The sequence below is a fragment of the Trifolium pratense genome, linkage group LG4 (genome assembly GCF_020283565.1).
Source record: "Trifolium pratense cultivar HEN17-A07 linkage group LG4, ARS_RC_1.1, whole genome shotgun sequence".
NCBI classification, from domain to species: domain Eukaryota; kingdom Viridiplantae; phylum Streptophyta; class Magnoliopsida; order Fabales; family Fabaceae; genus Trifolium; species Trifolium pratense.
In genome coordinates, this window is record NC_060062.1 from 50,645,063 (window position 1) to 50,662,319 (window position 17,257).

General features: G+C 33.7%; 4 protein-coding genes across 5 annotated transcripts; 2 read left to right on the forward strand and 2 right to left on the reverse strand.

Annotated features, from left to right (window-relative positions):
- The first annotated feature begins 844 nt into the window (after positions 1 to 844).
- LOC123882416 (anthocyanidin 3-O-glucosyltransferase 5-like) lies at positions 845 to 2,466 on the forward strand. The gene has a single exon (XM_045931275.1). It carries the CDS (start codon positions 887 to 889, stop codon positions 2,357 to 2,359), a length of 1,473 nt encoding a protein of 490 aa, XP_045787231.1. The 5' UTR covers positions 845 to 886; the 3' UTR covers positions 2,360 to 2,466.
- A 1,223-nt stretch (positions 2,467 to 3,689) lies between these two features.
- LOC123882417 (anthocyanidin 3-O-glucosyltransferase 5-like) lies at positions 3,690 to 5,644 on the reverse strand. The gene has a single exon (XM_045931276.1). It carries the CDS (start codon positions 5,280 to 5,282, stop codon positions 3,831 to 3,833), a length of 1,452 nt encoding a protein of 483 aa, XP_045787232.1. The 5' UTR covers positions 5,283 to 5,644; the 3' UTR covers positions 3,690 to 3,830.
- Positions 5,645 to 8,272: 2,628 nt separating this feature from the next.
- LOC123882418 lies at positions 8,273 to 11,308 on the forward strand. Of its 2 annotated transcripts, XM_045931279.1 has the most exons (7): positions 8,273 to 8,545; positions 8,767 to 8,853; positions 9,594 to 9,806; positions 9,932 to 10,024; positions 10,100 to 10,201; positions 10,291 to 10,611; positions 11,103 to 11,308. In XM_045931279.1, the coding sequence occupies exons 3-7, from the start codon at positions 9,609 to 9,611 to the stop codon at positions 11,169 to 11,171; spliced, it is 783 nt and encodes a 260-aa protein (XP_045787235.1). In that variant the 5' UTR covers positions 8,273 to 8,545; positions 8,767 to 8,853; positions 9,594 to 9,608; the 3' UTR covers positions 11,172 to 11,308. The 2 variants fall into 2 exon arrangements, with proteins under 2 accessions (XP_045787235.1, XP_045787233.1); XM_045931277.1 differs by having other exon boundaries at positions 8,273 to 8,853.
- A 3,949-nt stretch (positions 11,309 to 15,257) lies between these two features.
- LOC123882419 (anthocyanidin 3-O-glucosyltransferase 5-like) lies at positions 15,258 to 17,030 on the reverse strand. Its single transcript, XM_045931280.1, has one exon. The coding sequence runs from the start codon at positions 16,763 to 16,765 to the stop codon at positions 15,335 to 15,337; it is 1,431 nt and encodes a 476-aa protein (XP_045787236.1). The 5' UTR covers positions 16,766 to 17,030; the 3' UTR covers positions 15,258 to 15,334.
- Positions 17,031 to 17,257: the final 227 nt, after the last annotated feature.

Below are 17,257 nucleotides of genomic sequence, written 5' to 3' on the forward strand. Positions count from 1 at the left end.
ATATGGCCAGATACATACATATTTTAGATAATTTTCACCATAATTACAAGATTGCCACCGCGTTTAGTTATGCTTCTGGTACATTGAAGTCAGATGTAAAAAGTCTTGTCTATTTATTTTTTACATCTGTGGATATTGAAGCCAGATGAAAAGGTTACTCCACATAGCCTTTTACATCTGACATATGCTCGTCAGATGTAAACATGCTGTGTAATATGTTATATTTGTACTAGTGTTTGGACAAATTTTAGCATCTTTTTTTATGAAAGTTATAAAAATCGTTATCATATATATTTCTTGTTTTATTCTATAAATTACTACAAGTAGAGTTAAAAAAAAAAAGTAGAGTTATTCTTAGTTCTTACGTATTTGTAAGTTTTTAGACATCTTGGCTGTGCTCACTTGTATCGTAGTAGACGTGACTCGTGACACAAATTTGTCTCTTTTTTTCTTTTGGATCTTAATTCTTAAGCTTCAGTGTAATTTGTTTGTCTTTCCTGAAAGATAATTTTAGTCTCTCACTTTCACAGATTTTAGAATATTATTTTTCTAACATGATTTTAGTTAAACTTATTTTTTACGACGTATATTTTCACTATGATCCAAATAAATAATGATGACAATCATTACATGTAATACAGTTGACAAATTTGAATGATAAACATCACTCCCGTGAGTTTAGTTTAATTGGCAGTGAGTTAGTGACATTGCATTATATAGGTAGAGGTCGGAGTTCGAATTCCGTCATCCCACTTATCCATTTAAGGATGAAATTTCTATTATTCTTGGTTCTTTAAAGGTAGGATACCCATTTCATGCAATGCAATAATAGCTTATATATAATCTCTTCTGTATGATCACTTCTTCACTTCCCTAATTCTTCAACATGGATTTACAAAAGACAGCACATGTTGTTTTGCTTTCAAGCCCAGGCATAGGGCATCTCATCCCCATCATCGAACTTGGGAAACGCTTCCACATCCACCACAACTTCAAAGTCACAATCCTCGTTATCACTTCCCAAACCTCACAAGCTGAATCACAAATCCTCAAATCAGCTACCAATCCCTCCCTCTACACCATCATTCCAATCCCATCATCGAACATTTCAGCCACCGCCGTCTCCACTCGCATCCGCCTAACAATGCGTCATTCCATACCTTCCATAAAATCTGCCCTCATAAACTTACCACTACGCCCTTCCGCCTTCATTGTAGACATATTCGGTACAGAATCTTTAATCTTAGCAAAAGAACTCAACATTCCGAAATTCGTCTATGTAGCTTCACACGCTTGGTATCTTTCCCTGTTTGCGTATTCACCCGTTTTGGACAAACAAATCGAAGGACAATACGTTGATCAGAAAGAACCGTTGAAAATCCCAGGTTGTAAATCGGTTCGACCAGAGGATTTGGTTGATTCAATGATGGACCGAAACAACTTGCAGTATAAAGAGTACTTAATCACAGCGAACAATCTTTGTAAAAGCGACGCCGTTTTGGTTAACACGTGGAATGAACTTCAACATAGAGAGCTTAAAGCACTAAATGGTGAATTATCGTGTTTGTTGAAAATTCCTGTCTTTGCAGTTGGACCCATAGTGAGACAAACTAAGTCAAAAACGGATCAACATACTGAGTCAATGATGAGATGGCTTGATAAACAACCAAAGGAGTCTGTTGTTTATGTTTCATTTGGGAGCGGTGGAACATTGTCCTATGACCAAATGAAGGAATTAGCTTTTGGTTTAGAGTTAAGTGAACAAAGATTTATTTGGGTGTTGCGCGCGCCTAGGGGAGATGATGCGGATGGGGCATTTTTCACCACTGGATGTAGTGATCGGTTTGATGAGATACAAAAGCAATTGCCAGACGGATTTTTGGAGAGGATTAAAAATTTAGGTATGTTAGTTCAGGAGTGGGCCCCACAAGTAAATGTTTTGAAACACGGTTCAATTGGTTGTTTTATTTCGCACTGTGGGTGGGGTTCTGTGCTTGAGAGTTTAACCAATGGTGTGCCTATTATTGCTTGGCCGCTTTACGCGGAGCAAAGGATGAATGCGACAATGTTGGTGGAGGAGCTTGGTGTGGCGGTCAAGACTACGCTGTCTCCGACTAAAAATGTGGTGGGCAGGGAGGAGATAGCGAGCTTGGTGAAAAAGGTAATTTTGGTGGAACGAAATGGAAAGAGCAACCGTATGACGGAAAGAGTGAGAGAGATTAAGGTTAGTGCAGAGAAAGCTTTGTGTGAGGGTGGTTCTTCATACAATACATTGTCTAAAGTGGCAAAAATAATTAACAAACAAGATTTTATTAGTCTTTCATTAAATGTCGATATGAGGGATGAGATAAAAGACTAGAAAATTAGTGAAAATATTAATATTGTTAGCTGATCGAGTGTTATTTTCATATTGGCTATGGTACTTTTCTTGTTTCATGTTATCAAATTAGAGTCTTTAAAATTAATAATTGCAGTTCGGTGTTTATTAAGAAGTCTTGTAATCTCTTGGTTTATTTTTAAGTGTCAGTTTTAGAATAGTAACACTAAATTAGTAAAGTCTATTTTTGTACATTTTTTTTTTGGTTACAAGTACATTTTCTTTCTATTATACATTCATTTTAATTCGTTGAGCTACTCATCCCATGTTATTTATTAAGTTCTTTTTAGGAGCAAAATATCAAAGATCAAAGGTGTTGAGATAAAATGGAACGTAGATCCGAATTATAATTTGTTGTGGTTCTATTTTTATATATATAATATAATATAACGTCTCTATCATGTTTAAGCTCACCAAACAATTTGTTGCGGTTTTAACTATAGCTTTTTTATATATATTTTTTGACACACTAGTTTTTTATATGACAAATAGCCTATGATTCATTTGAATGAGATAAATAAAGCTTGACCGACGGTTTTATTAAAACATTAAATTTGAGTTCTACTGAAAAATATGTCATCTATAATTTACGAGAAGAATACTACTCCCTCCGATCATATATATATATATATATATATAAGGAATGCTTTGGAAAAAAAATTGGTCATTTTTATAAGGAACACTCTTTAAATTTATTTTTTATTAAATAAATAATCCCTTATATACCTTATTAACTTGAACTACATAATTTGAAATTTATAAATATGTCAGATTTTATTATATTTATTAAATATATTTAATAATATTTAAAGAAAAAAAACTATCACTATACCTTGTATATAATATGTTATTTATAAAATCAACATTTATTTTTATAATATAAAATCAACATATTGAAATTACTTTAAAAAAAAATTATATTTATATTTGAAGGACTTAATGTTATGTATTGTTTGTTTATTTTTATTTTTGACAAAATGTATTTTTTTATAGCTCTATAACATGATTTTTTTCTTCAAAATTATGAACAATTTTATTTAATTAACAAAATTCCTTATAATATAAATAACAAGACTTGATGTAAAAAAGTGACATGTGACATCATTAATGGTAGTCATTAATTTCTTAGGTAAAGGTTTCCTTAAAAATTTATGATATGAATTCCTAAATATAATATATAGAGATAGAGATAGAAATATAGAGATAAGGATCTTGTTAAACAATGCATCCAAAATACTAGTGAAGCATATTAAAAAAATGAAAAAAAAAACAAAATTAATTATAGGAAAATGATTTTTTACATCTTAATATGTCACATGCTAAATAATGTAGACTTCATACATATATCATTTAAAAAACACACAAATTTTCAACACATATATACATACACTTATTTATTATTTTATTATTTATTATTATAAGACACTTTACAATTCCTCGTATCCATGTTTTTTTAGAGGCGAATGAAATCTTGTTTGTCAATTATATTTGCCACCTGAGATAGTGCAATGTACGACGAACCACCTTGATACAAAGCTTTCTCTCCACTCACCATAATCTCTCTCACTTTGTCCCTCACGTTGTTGCTCTTACCATTTTGTTCCTCCAAAATTATTTTTTTCACCAAACTAGCTATCTCCTCCCTACCCACCACATTCTTTGAGGGCAACATCGTAGTCTTAACAGCCACACCAAGCTCCTCAACCAAAAACGCCGCATTCATCCTTTGTTCCGCATAAAGTGGCCAAGCAATGATAGGCACACCATTGGTTAAACTCTCAAGTACAGAACCCCACCCACAATGCGAAATAAAACAACCAATCGAAGGATGTTTCAAAATAGCTACTTGTGGGGCCCACTCTTGAATTAACAAACCCACATTCTTAATCCTCTCTAAAAACCCGTCGGGTAAATGTTTTTTAATCTCATCAAGTTCACCATCAAATCCGTCACTACATCCAGTGGTAAAAAATGCCGCATCCGCAGATTCTCCCCTAGGTACACGCACCACCCAAACAAATCTTTGTTTACTTAATTCCAAACCTAAAGCTATTTCCTTCATTTGTTCATACGACATCGTTCCACCGCTTCCAAACGAAACATAAACGGCAGATTCCTTCGGTTGTTTATCAAGCCATTTCATCACTGACTCGGTAGCTTGATTCAATTTTGACTCGGGCTGTCTCACCAGGGGTCCAATTGCAAATACATGAACTTTCAATAAACCCGATAATTCACCATTTAGTCCTTTAAGCTCTCTATGTTGAAGCTCATCCCACGTGTTGACCAAAACGGCGTCACTTTTAGAGAGATTGTTTGCTATAATTAGATATTCACTATATCCTAAGTCGTTTCGGTTATGCATGGGATCAACCAAATCCACGGGTCGAATCGGTTTACAACCTGGGATTTTCAACAGTTCTTTTAGCACGACATATTCTCCTTTTATTTGTTCGTCCAAAACAGGTGAATACACAAGGAGGGAAAGAAACCAAGCATTAGAAGCTACATAGACAAATTTCGGAATGTTGAGTTCTTGTGCTAAGGTTAGAGACTCTGTTCCGAATATGTCTACGATGAAGGCCGAAGGACGGATGGGTAAGTTTTTTAAGGTGGATTTAATTGAAGGTATGGCATGGCGCATTGTGACGCAGAGGTGGGCGGTGACAGAGAGGTTAGAGGGAATGTTTGGTGATGGGATTTGGATGATGGTGTAGAGGGATGGATTTGTGGCTGAGTTGAGGATTTGTGATTCTGCATGTGAAGTAGGAGATTTGATGGCAATGATTGTGAGTTTGAAGTTGTGGTGGATGAGTAAGCGCTTAGCAAGCTCGATGGTGGGGATGAGATGCCCAAGGCCTGGGCTGGAGAGTAGAACCACATGGGATGGCTTGTGCAAATCCATGATATGAGGAATCAGGGAAGTGAATTGATTAATTGATTATGGAGAAGTGATGAATATATATATATATATACCAATAAATTATTTCCTCCTGTCAGAAATTATATATAAGCAAATATATACTTATTAGATTCATTGAACTATATTATAGTTCAGATGCATCAATTCTTCAATGAATCTAAAAATAAAAAGTTTAATTTTGCTTATAATTGTGACTGGAGAAAATAAATAGTGATAAAAGTTTTAGTCTTTTTAAGTATGTGATCAAGGGTAAAATTTCTAGCTCATATCTAACAAATTTTTTTGGTATTAGTCATTACTAATTAATTACTAATGGTAGTGGAGAAATGAATCCTTTAAATATTATATAATTAAAATGGTGTCTTTTGGAGTGTTTTTATATATAGAGTACATAATTACTATATTAAAAAACATGTGTATATCCCAATGTTTTAAGAACCGGACCGGAGGTCGAATCGTTGTGACAACTGGTTCAAGGGTCAATCGGTCAGATCGGTTCAACCGTTATTGAACCGTTTATATTGAACCGTTCATATAATTTTTTCACGTGTTTGAGTCTATGGTTGGAAAGGAAAGATTTTTGATTTTTTAACCTTTCAATTTCAATCCATCGTTTTTTTTAATTAAAAAATCAGTTTTTTTTTTTTTTTTTTTAAGTGAGAGAAAAACCGGCCGGTTTTTCCGGTTCACCGGTTCACACCGGTTCACACCGGTTCATACCGGTTCACACCGGTTCATACCGGTTCACACCGGTTTTTGACCGGTTCCACTGACTAGCGGTTCTTGCTAGTCGTCCGGACCGCCGAGGGCACCGGTTCGTGGTCGGACCGGCCGGTCCGGTTCGGTTTTTAAAACATTGGTATATCCTATGTTTTCATAAAAATCTAAAGTTTATCCCAACCTTGGACAATAACTTTTATGGTCCAAAACTACACATCTGAAATACTATTTTCCGAGGGAATGGATTCTCTCAAGTGTGATTTACACTTGAGAGAATAAAGTGTAATCTAACACCATCTAAATTCATTTTCTCTAAATTTTTATATGTTTCTCTCTTTTGATCAATGGTAACAACCCACACTTTATTCTCTCAAGTGTAAATTACACTTGAGAGAGTCCATTCCCATTTGCCGATGAAAAGTACATTAACATAAAAATCCAAAGCTTAATTAGTATATCCTATGTTTATATCCTATGTTTTCATAAAAATCCAAAGCTTATCCCAATCTTGGACAATAACTTTTATGGTTCAAAAATACACATCTGAAATATAATTTTGCTTCCATACAAACAAGATTACTTAATTAGCACGCCAAAATAATTTCAAAGTCTATTTGAAGATGAACAGTACTTTAGCCATTTTCAAACGAAACATGCAATTAAAGTTTGGACCAAATTTAAGAGTATTTTCTTAGATGTGTTTGGTCATGTTGTTCTTCATTTAATATTTTCTTAAATGAAGAACAATATGCACTAAGACTCTGTTTGGAATGATGGAAACAAATGGAGCGGAACGAAACATAAATTAGTAGAATGGAATGAAATAGATTGGAATGAAATTTAAATTCTGTTGGACTGTTTGAATAGTTTATAATGTAACAGAATAATGTTTCCATTCCATTGTTTGGAAAGTGGACGGAATGAACTAAGTTTTAGAAAATTTATTCCACTTTTACCCTTTATTATTTAAATATATCATATAATACATATTATTACAACAAGTTATGCTATTCCAACAATCTATACAAAACCAATGCATATTGTTTCATTAGCTTCTATTATGCAAGTGCTATAATAGTTGGTTGAAACTATGAGCTATATGTGAATGTCCACCACCAGAAACAATTAAAACAATTGCCAAGGGAACCAATGACCACTACCAAAACAAAGTCCAGTACTAACCATAAACAAAGAACCGCTGGCAGCAAAAACCAACACACACAATGCAATAGAAATAGAACTTAACAGTGGAACAACCTCAATAAAAAGTGACATACGTTAGTGATGAAGAAGAACCGCGAGTCTTGTGAAAAAATAAGCAGTCACAAACAGCACATAGAAGAAGTGAAGTAGAGAGATGAGTGAAATATGAGTATTTGAGATGAGGAAGAGACAAATAAAATAAGAATAAAAAAGTAATATTAAAAATATGATGTTTCATTCCATCGGAATATTGGATACCCCCAAATTGGGAGTAATGAAAAATTGAAGGATTGAGTGGTATAGAATGGAATTGGTTATAAGTTTCCATTTCATTTCATTAGTTTTTTGCAAATCCAAATAATGAAATTTTATTATATACCTCTTCTCTCCGTTCCATTTCATTCCACCACTTACCACCAATCCAAACATAGTGCTTGGTATCGTAATGATTTTGTTAAACACCTTGTTAAACTGCACTAATCTACTACAATCTACAAGCAGGGGCGGATCTATTCAGCACTGAGGGTGTGCATATGACCACCCTAGACTTTTCAAATTTACACCTACTATTCTATATTATTGTTGCTTTGCACACCCTGAATACTTCCATTTGCACCACTTGTCCAAAACATTTTCTCTCGTGTCATTAAATAAATACTTTTTTTTTTTTTTTGATAATCAAAATTTTATTATAAGGAAGTACAAAGGGGTACTCAAACCCTTATAACAAAGAGCACTAAACTAAGTGCTCAGAATACAAGACATAGGATTTAAACACCAAAAAGAAAAAGGAGTACAAGTCCTACGCCCATACCGACTAGTGAACCACAACCAAGAATAAAGTTTGATTGTCTCCAATAACGACGAACACTACAAAAAATTCGCCTTTTAGCGGCGGTTTTTTAGTGGGAGTTTCTCAAAACCCCCGCAGAATACTACAAAATTGAGGCGCGCCCAAATTTACCTTTTACTGGCAATTTTTTACTGGGGATTTTGCAGAACCCCCGCAGTATACTTCAAATTAATTCTATTTTTTTTCACTCCCCGCTCTATACCTTTTCCCTCTGGCGCTTTTTTGTTTTTTATTTGATTTTTCTTTTCCCACTTTTTTATTTTCATTATATTTTTCTCAACAAAGAAGAGAACAGAGAAAGATCTGAAAACAACCGTACGTGTCTCACTCCAAACAAACCGCTCCTCCGTCTCACTCTGGAAACAACCGTACGCGTCTCCGTCTCACTCCAAACTCACAAACTGCTCCTCCGTTTTAGATCTGAACACGCAGCTTCTCTGTTAGTGAACACGACGCTTCAAGCTTCTCAGTTAGTGAACACGCCGCTTCTTACCACTGTTGTTTGATTTCGTTAACCTCACTTCCTTTTCAATTTATGATTTCTATTTGGTTTCAATAAATTTCGTTAGGGTTTTATAATTTCTCTACATCGGGTTTCAATCATTTATCTACTTAGGGTTTCCTTCTTCTTATGAATGAATTGATTTGTCATTGAAAAGATTTGAAATGTTTTCTGTGTGCTTTTTGTAGGACTGGTTATAGGACTGCATATAGTGTTGGTTGATTGAAGGTTGATTGTTAGAGGAAGGGAGTAACAACAAGAAAGAATCATTTGAGGTAAGCATTGTCACTTATTTTTTAGTTTTATTGAGTGCATGTAAACTGTTTGATCAAAGTTCTTAATGGTTGGTTTTCCTTAAATTATTAGGTAACTATGAGGAAAAAAAATCACTCTTTTTTCCTTTATGTTTTTTCCACTCTTTTGAACAGAGTGAGTTTCATATTTGCTGCTTAATTTTGTTTCCTTTATTATATATGTTTTAATCATATTATACCCTTTATCTTTAGATAACAGATCATCGCCGGGTTTTACAACCAAGAAACCAATAGCGTAAGGAACATGAACTGAGTCTATAATAACAGTCTCTGTATCAGCTACAATGAAAGGCTGTCTTTGCATTTCAATTGGTTTAATTGATGTTATATACTTCTTAAATTTACCCTTTTTAGATTCTACTCTTTGTGGCTCTTTATGTTCAACTACTACATTGCTATTTAAGCTACCCCCATAATTTACTAGCTACCTCATCGTTGGTTAATGATAAGCCTTTGAAACAACCATATGGTTGGTGACTTTGAAACAAATGTGCACATGTCTAAGTAGATTAGTATATTTTATTTTGTCATTTAGTTAAAGGTAAACATTTTTGACATGCACAAAAATTTATTCTGAAATAGTAAAATTTCTACATATCAGACAGTGATCCTTGTCTATGTGTCTGAGACTTTTTTATTTAATTATTTTAAAATAATTATTTAAATGCATAGAATCTGAGTTTGTTTTATTTATTTTGAAGCCTCGATTTAAATTTATGACTATTGAAGCTCTTGCAAAGAGATATTGCAAGCTTAGCATTTCAAAGAAGTGGGCTACACATAGACAAAATTTGTGGGTTACCTTCTATGATCCATCAAAATCCCGAGATGAAATCATAAGTAATGTTCCTAGAGGTATAAACCCAATTCAATGGGCTCATTTTGTAAACTACCGTTTGAAACCAGAAACACAGGTAAAATTTGATTACTTTGATCTATTTATTGTTGTTGTTAATCATATCGCGGCTTTAATCAAACATACATTATGCTTGTTGTTAATCATATGATTAATTATTTAACTTGTATTTGTTTTTAATAGGAGCATTGTAGAAAAAATAAAGAAAATCGAAGCAAACAAGTTATTCCTCATACTGATGGTTCTAAACCTCTTTCGAGAAAAAGACATGAGATGGTAGTTTTACTAAATTAACTTCATATTTTTACCAAATATAATTTACTACCAATTTTGACATATTTTCTGTTTTAGTTTTTGGAAACTGGACAGAAGCCTAGTCGTGGAAAATTGTATATTGAAACCCATAAAAAAAAGGATGGGTCATTTGTAAATGATGCAGCAAATAGTACAGTGGTAAGTTTAAATTTAATAAATTATTGTTTTGGATGCATGTATTTTAACTATATTATTTTTTGACTTGATGATCTTGTATATGCTAATATGAACAAATTGAAGTGGGTTTGACTCAAAACAGTGTTGATGAATCTGTAATTTCTCCTAATGATGTTGTCGGTAGAGTGCTTGGGCCTGAGCATCCTGGAAGAATGCGATGTTTGGGTATGGCAGCAACTCCTACTAATACATTTACAAGCAACATAGTCCGACTTTCACATTTAAGTAATTCTTCGATTGTTCCGTCTACATCATCGCCTAATTACTGGCAAGAAAAGTACACAAACTTGGAAAGTGCATTTAAAGCTTATCTTATGATGAAAGAAGGATGCATTCCTCAGGAAGTGGCTAACATTTTGGGTTCATCGAATGTAAGTTCTTTTATTAGCCTATATCTTTGTTCCTAGCTAAGCTTTGGGTTCATCTTGAATAATACCTGAGTTTTCCTCGAATAATGGTAGCTGATTAATGTTGAATAATAGTTGAATATAATAGAATCAGAACAATTTCATGTGTCAGGGTCAATGAGGCCTCACTATGTTATGGATAATGTGACTATATTTAAGTTAGTTGTAGCTTTGAGTTCATATGCATGTAAGTGTGTTTAGTTGTATATATGTGACTATATTTAAGTTAGTTGAATAGCTTTGGGTTTATGAATTCATCTACATGTAAGTGTTTCTAGTTGTACTATATACTATTCTGGCTAGAGTGTTCTTTTGGTGTTGTGGCCGGTTGTTTATAATCCTAGAAAAAATGGCAGATGCAAAATTGAATATCATTTTGGTTTGTTGTAACCGTGTTTGTTTGTGGAAGCTTTGCCAAATATTTTAACTAATTAAATTGTTATTTTTATTTTCAGCCTGACGTTGCAAGCGAGCCTGATTCACCTTTTAATGCAAGAGGATCAAGTGGTGGAAGCAATATCTGATGCAAGATTATAATTAGGATTATTACATATTATAGTTTTATCAAACAACATTTTGTTGGGTTATAAAACATGTTGATTCTATATTGTGTTAGGATGAATTTTATGCTATATTAGGAATTGTTAAGTTACATTTGGTATTAGACAATATATATATATATATATATATATGATGTTTTGAACTAAGTTTATGTCATTTTGGTTATATATATTTTTTGAAACAGGTTATATATTTATTTGGAATATGAGTGAAATGAAATAATATATATATTAAAAACTAAAAATAAACGTTCATTAAAGTATAAAAAATTAAATATAAAAATAAAATCCAGCATTGGTATTACGGAGGTTAAAAACTCCCACAAAATAAATATTTTAAACTCATCCAACACAGATTTTCTGGAGGTTAAGAACTCCCAAAAATTAAAGAAACTAAACTGTGGGGGTTTAAAACCCCCATCAAAAGAACCTCCGCAAACAAAACGCAATACCAGCGGTTTTCGCAAACTGCCGCAAGTAAGTTAAAAACCGCCGTAACTATTCTATGGCAACCTATAACGCGGCATTTTGAAAAAATCCCAGGAAACATATTGCGGAGGTTTGAAACCCCCACTAAATAGGTATAAAACCGCCGCAAAAAGGCGCCTTTTTTTTGTAGTGGAAACATCCGAAATATTGTCATTAAATAAATACTAATGCAACTCTACGCTTTTTGTTTGGCATTAAATTAAAATCCACTAAACCCACTTAAGATAAAAATGCAGTCTAAGAAAATAGAAGAAAATAGAACTCTTGAGTCTTGACTTGAGTTAGAGCCGTTTGGATTAGCTTATTTTTGACCTTATGCAAACAGCTTATGTAATATAAATTAGATTTTATGTTATTTTATAAATTCACACTAGTGAAAATTGTATTTTTATAAGCTATTTTATCATAAACTACTTTGACAAACTTATAATAATACATAAAAATCGCATAAATTGTTTGCATAAGTTCAAAAATAAGTTAATTCAAACGGACCCTTAATCGTCAGATAAAACTCTAGAGCCACCGAGTCAAGCTTGAAAATGCATACATTGTACTTCTTTTATAGTAGTTATTATTATATTTTTTTTCTTTTGTCTCTGGATATTATCACTATGATTAATAATATTGATAATATCCCTCCTTCAATTTTCAAGTGATTATAATTAAAATATATTTTTTATAAAAAATATACTTTTAAAATTTTATCAGATTGCTCAAGCAAAGTTTAAAAAAATAACATGCGCGCACATATAGTTTAATATTTATGTCCGTAAATCCTAGTTAAATTAGTAAAAAAAAATGCCTAAATTGTTATGACGTCTGATCGGGGTTCGAATTCTGTCTACCTCAATTGTGTGTGTGAGTTTACGATGACTTTGTCATTTTGTCTGTGTTCAAAAAATTTGCACCCCCTAATGCAGGGTCCTGGATCCGCCACTGTCTACAAGTGTGCCTTAGCGAAATCCCGGGTTAAACCTTTAAATACGTAAGAAAGAAGTTTATAGAAGACAAGAAGTATTTGAAGAGACAAGAAGATTTATATGATAGATTTATGCCAAAATTGTCTCATCATGCAGTTTCCAAACCCAAATTGTTTAAGTCCTGCACGCACTAGATTAGGAGATTTTCCTTTCCCACCCGCCCTCTTTTCTCGCGCGTTATTTAGGTAGTGGAGTTTATCCGTTACTAGCACTGGATGGGAAAAAAACAGGTTAAATTTAGGACAAGTTTAGATCAAACGCCATCCCAAAAACCCTGCGTGAAAAATGACATTGTTGCGATCTACTACTTAAGTAGCGAACGAACATTTGACAGAATAACATCAAAACTAGAATATTTTAATAGACAAAAATATTATAACAAAAATTATTATAACACGTCATTAAAAAAAAAATGACAAAATATACGAAGATTATAACACGGAACAAGTATATTATTTTATTATATTATTTTGATACGAAGATTAACCTTTGTATCGATTAGTCATATTGACCGGTCCTCCTGGGGTACCTAAAGTGCTTTTGCCCCCAAGCTTTTACACCCTGGACACTAGCCACTTTGTCTAATCGACCACGGAATATGAGCCTTTTAACGCGTAAAATAACATACCCCTATGCCCTTCCGCCTTCATCGTAAACATAATCGGGACATAATCTTTAATCTTAGCAAAGAACACAACATTCCGAAATTCGTCTATGTAGCTTCACACGCTTGGTATCTTTCCCTGTTTGTGTTTTCACCCATTTTAGACAAACAAATCGAAGGACAATACGCTGATCAGAAAGAACCTTTGAAAATCCCAGGTTGTAAATCGATTCGACCCAAGGATTTGATTGATTTAATGTTGGACCGAAACAACTTGCGGTATAAAGAGTACTTAATCACAACGAACAATATCTGTAAAAGCGACGCCGTTTTGGTTAACATGTGGAATGAACTTCACATAGAGAGTTTAAAACACTAAATGGGGAATTATCGGGTTCGTTGAAAGTTCTTGTATTTGTAGTTGGACCCCTGGTGAGACAAACTAAGGCAGAAACGGATCAAAATATCAAGTCATTGATGAAATGACTTGATAAAACAATCAAAGGAGTCTCTTGTTTATGTTTCATTTGGGAGCTGTGGAACATTAATTGTCCTATGACCAAATGAAAAAATTAGCTTTTGGTTTAGAACACTAGTCACTTTGTCCTAAGGGTGAAGATGTGGATGCGGCATTTTTCACTGTTGGATGCAGTGACCCATTTGATGAGATACAAAAGCAGCTGTTAGAGGATTTTTTAGAGAGGATTAAGAACGTAGATATTATTATCCTCTAGCTGCTAGTAAGTAAAAAATCTATTACATGCTTAGCACGTTAATAAAGATATTCTTAACTCGGTTACAATTACAACCGACATAATAAAGATATTATTATTATTATCCCGTATCCGAAATGAACAGTTAACAAATGTCTTTTTTTTTTTTTACAGTAGTTAACAAATGTCTTATTATTATGGATTTTAAGCATGTAATATAGGGAAAAAATTTCCATGTGGTCAGATAATCACACTGTTACACACAGTAATTGATATCTGTCGTTCGATCAAAAATCAATGGCTGTGATCAATATTACCGAATAAACACAATTTTAATCTAAATTGTTCGATCTCACATTGACAACTGAGATAAAAAACAGTGTGAAACTATGTAATTTTGCTACAGCAGCAAATCCTAATCCGTAATATAGTCATAGCGAGACATTTTTAAGCATGTTAAAATGAACTCACTTAATATGTTATTTATTAAGTTCTTTTTAGCAGTGAAATTTTTTTGGTACAAAATTTTGTGTTGTTTTTTGTTAAAACTTGACTAATGGACGTTTCAACACAAAATTTGAACTTGAGTTCCACCGAAATGATATCTCAACTATAATTTACAACACGAATACTCATTTTCTAGGATTAATATTTGGGCAACTATAATTTAATGACCCTGATTTGATTAAAAAAATACTATGAACGAAATAACATAAGCCCAATTATTTAGTAAAAAAAAATTAAAAAACATCACTATATATCGATATTGATTTTATACAAGTGATGTGCTACTGACTCCAATTTTAAACTTCTTCTCTGATGTTTATTTTTCTTACCACATCAATTAACTACATCTAATTTTTTTTCTTCAGTAAACCGCATTCTTTAAGTAAGTGGTCGCATATGTAAAAGTAAATAAATACGTGATTGCATGTTTGATATCATGACTTTCTTCTATATGAAAATAATTTATTTGGGAGAAGACAACCAATTTTATGTGTCCTATGAATTTTTTGACGGAGGTTAATCACCGCTAAAATGGTAATAATGTAGTATAAACTTCATACATATATAACGTAAAAAAATCACACATAACTTTTCAACATATGCATATTAACTTTTCAACAAATACAAATTACATACTTGTTTATTATTTCATTTTTTTAATAGACAAGTCATTCTAAACTCAAACTTCGATCATAACGTCTGATATAACAATTCGACATTTCTACCTGTTGAACTAAAACTTTTGGACACTCGTTTATTATTATTTATTATTATATGACTCTTATACGACACCTCGTATCCATGTTTTTTGAGAGGCAAATGAAATCTTGTTTGTCAATTATATTTGCCACAAGAGATAGGGCAGTACGTGTACGCAGAACCACCGTGACACAAAGCTTTCTCTGCACTCACCTTGATCTCTCTCGCTTTGTCCCTCACTTTGTTGCTCTTACTATTTTGTTCCCCCAAAATTACCTTTTTCACCAAAGTAGCTATCTCCTCCCTACCCACCACATTATTCGCCTGCGAAACCGTAGTCTTCACGGCTACACCAAGCTCCTCCACCAGAAACGCCGCATTCATCCTCTGCTCCGCATAAAGTGGCCATGCAATCATAGGCACACCATTGGTTAAACTCTCAAGTGCAGAACCCCACCCACAATGCGAAATAAAACAACCAATCGAAGGATGTTTTAAAATAGCTACTTGTGGGGCCCACTCCTGAACTAACAAACCCACATTCTTAATCCTCTCTAAGAACCCCTTGGGTAAGTGTTTTTGAATCTCATCAAGTTCATCATTAAATCCGTCACTACATCCAGTGGTGAAAAATGCCGCATCCGCAGATTTTCCCGTAGGTGCACGCACCACCCAAACAAATCTTTGTTCACTTAACTCCAAACCTTGAGCTATTTCTTTCATTTGTTTATCCGACATCGTTCCACCGCTGCCAAACGAAACATAAACTACAGATTCCTTCGGTTGTTTATCAAGCCATTTTATCACTGACTCGGTAGCTTGACCCGTTTTTGACTCTGGCTGTCTCACCAGGGGTCCAACTGCAAATACAGGAACGTTTAATAAACCCGATAATTCACCATTCAGTGCTTTAAGCTCTCTATGTTGAAGCTCATCCCACGTGTTAACTAAAATAGCGTCGCTTTTAGACAAATTGTTCGCTATAATTAGATATTCACTATACCCTGAGTCGTTTCGGTTGAGCATGGGGTCAATCACATCCTCAGGTCGAACCGGTTTACATCCTGGGATTTTCAACAGTTCATTATGCTCTAAGTAGGGTGTTTTGATTTGTTTGTCCAAAACAGGTGAATAGACGAGGAGGGAAAGAAACCAAGCATGAGAAGCTACATAAACAAATTTCGGAATGTTGAGTTCTTTGGCTAAGGTTAAAGCCTCTGTTCCGAATATGTCGACGATGAAGGCGGAAGGACGAACAGTTAAGTTTGTAATGGCAGATTTGATGGAAGGTATGGCGTGGCGCATTGTGACGCATAAGCGGGCAGTGAGAGAGATGTCGGAGGGAATGTTTGGTGATGGGATTTGGATGATGGTGTAGAGAGAAGAATTGGTGGCTGATTTTAGGATTTGTGATTCTGCATGTGAGCTTTGAGATGTGATGGCAAGGATTGTGAGTTTGAAGTTGTGGTGAATGAGGAAGCGCTTAGCAAGCTCAATGGTGGGGATGAGATGCCCAAGGCCTGGGCTGGAGAGTAGAACCACATGGGTTGGCTTGAACATATCCATGATGAGGAATCAGTGAAGTGAATTGATTAATCGATTATGGAGAAGGTATTAATATATATACAGCAATGAATTGGCCGCTGATAAAAAATTTGGGTTTTTTCAATATGTGGTCATGGTTCGATTTTTATTTCATATCTATAGAGAAAATTTGGTATTAGTCATTACTTTTTTTTTTTTGTATTAGTCATTACTAATACTAATAGTAGTGGAGAAATCAATGGCTTAAATGTTATATAATTAAAATGGTGTCTTTTGAAGAGATTCTATAGAATCCAAAGCTTACGGTCCAATAATACACAGCTGAAATATACATCGGATCCGTTTTTTTTTTTTTTTTTATGGTCCCATTGATTCAAAATAAACAAAACTTTATAAATGATAGACGAAATAAATTCTATTTTTTTTTTAATATAGATAGACAAAATGACAAAGTCATTATAAACCCACACACACAAGTGAGACTGAGTGGGAGAGTCGGGATTCGAACTTCAG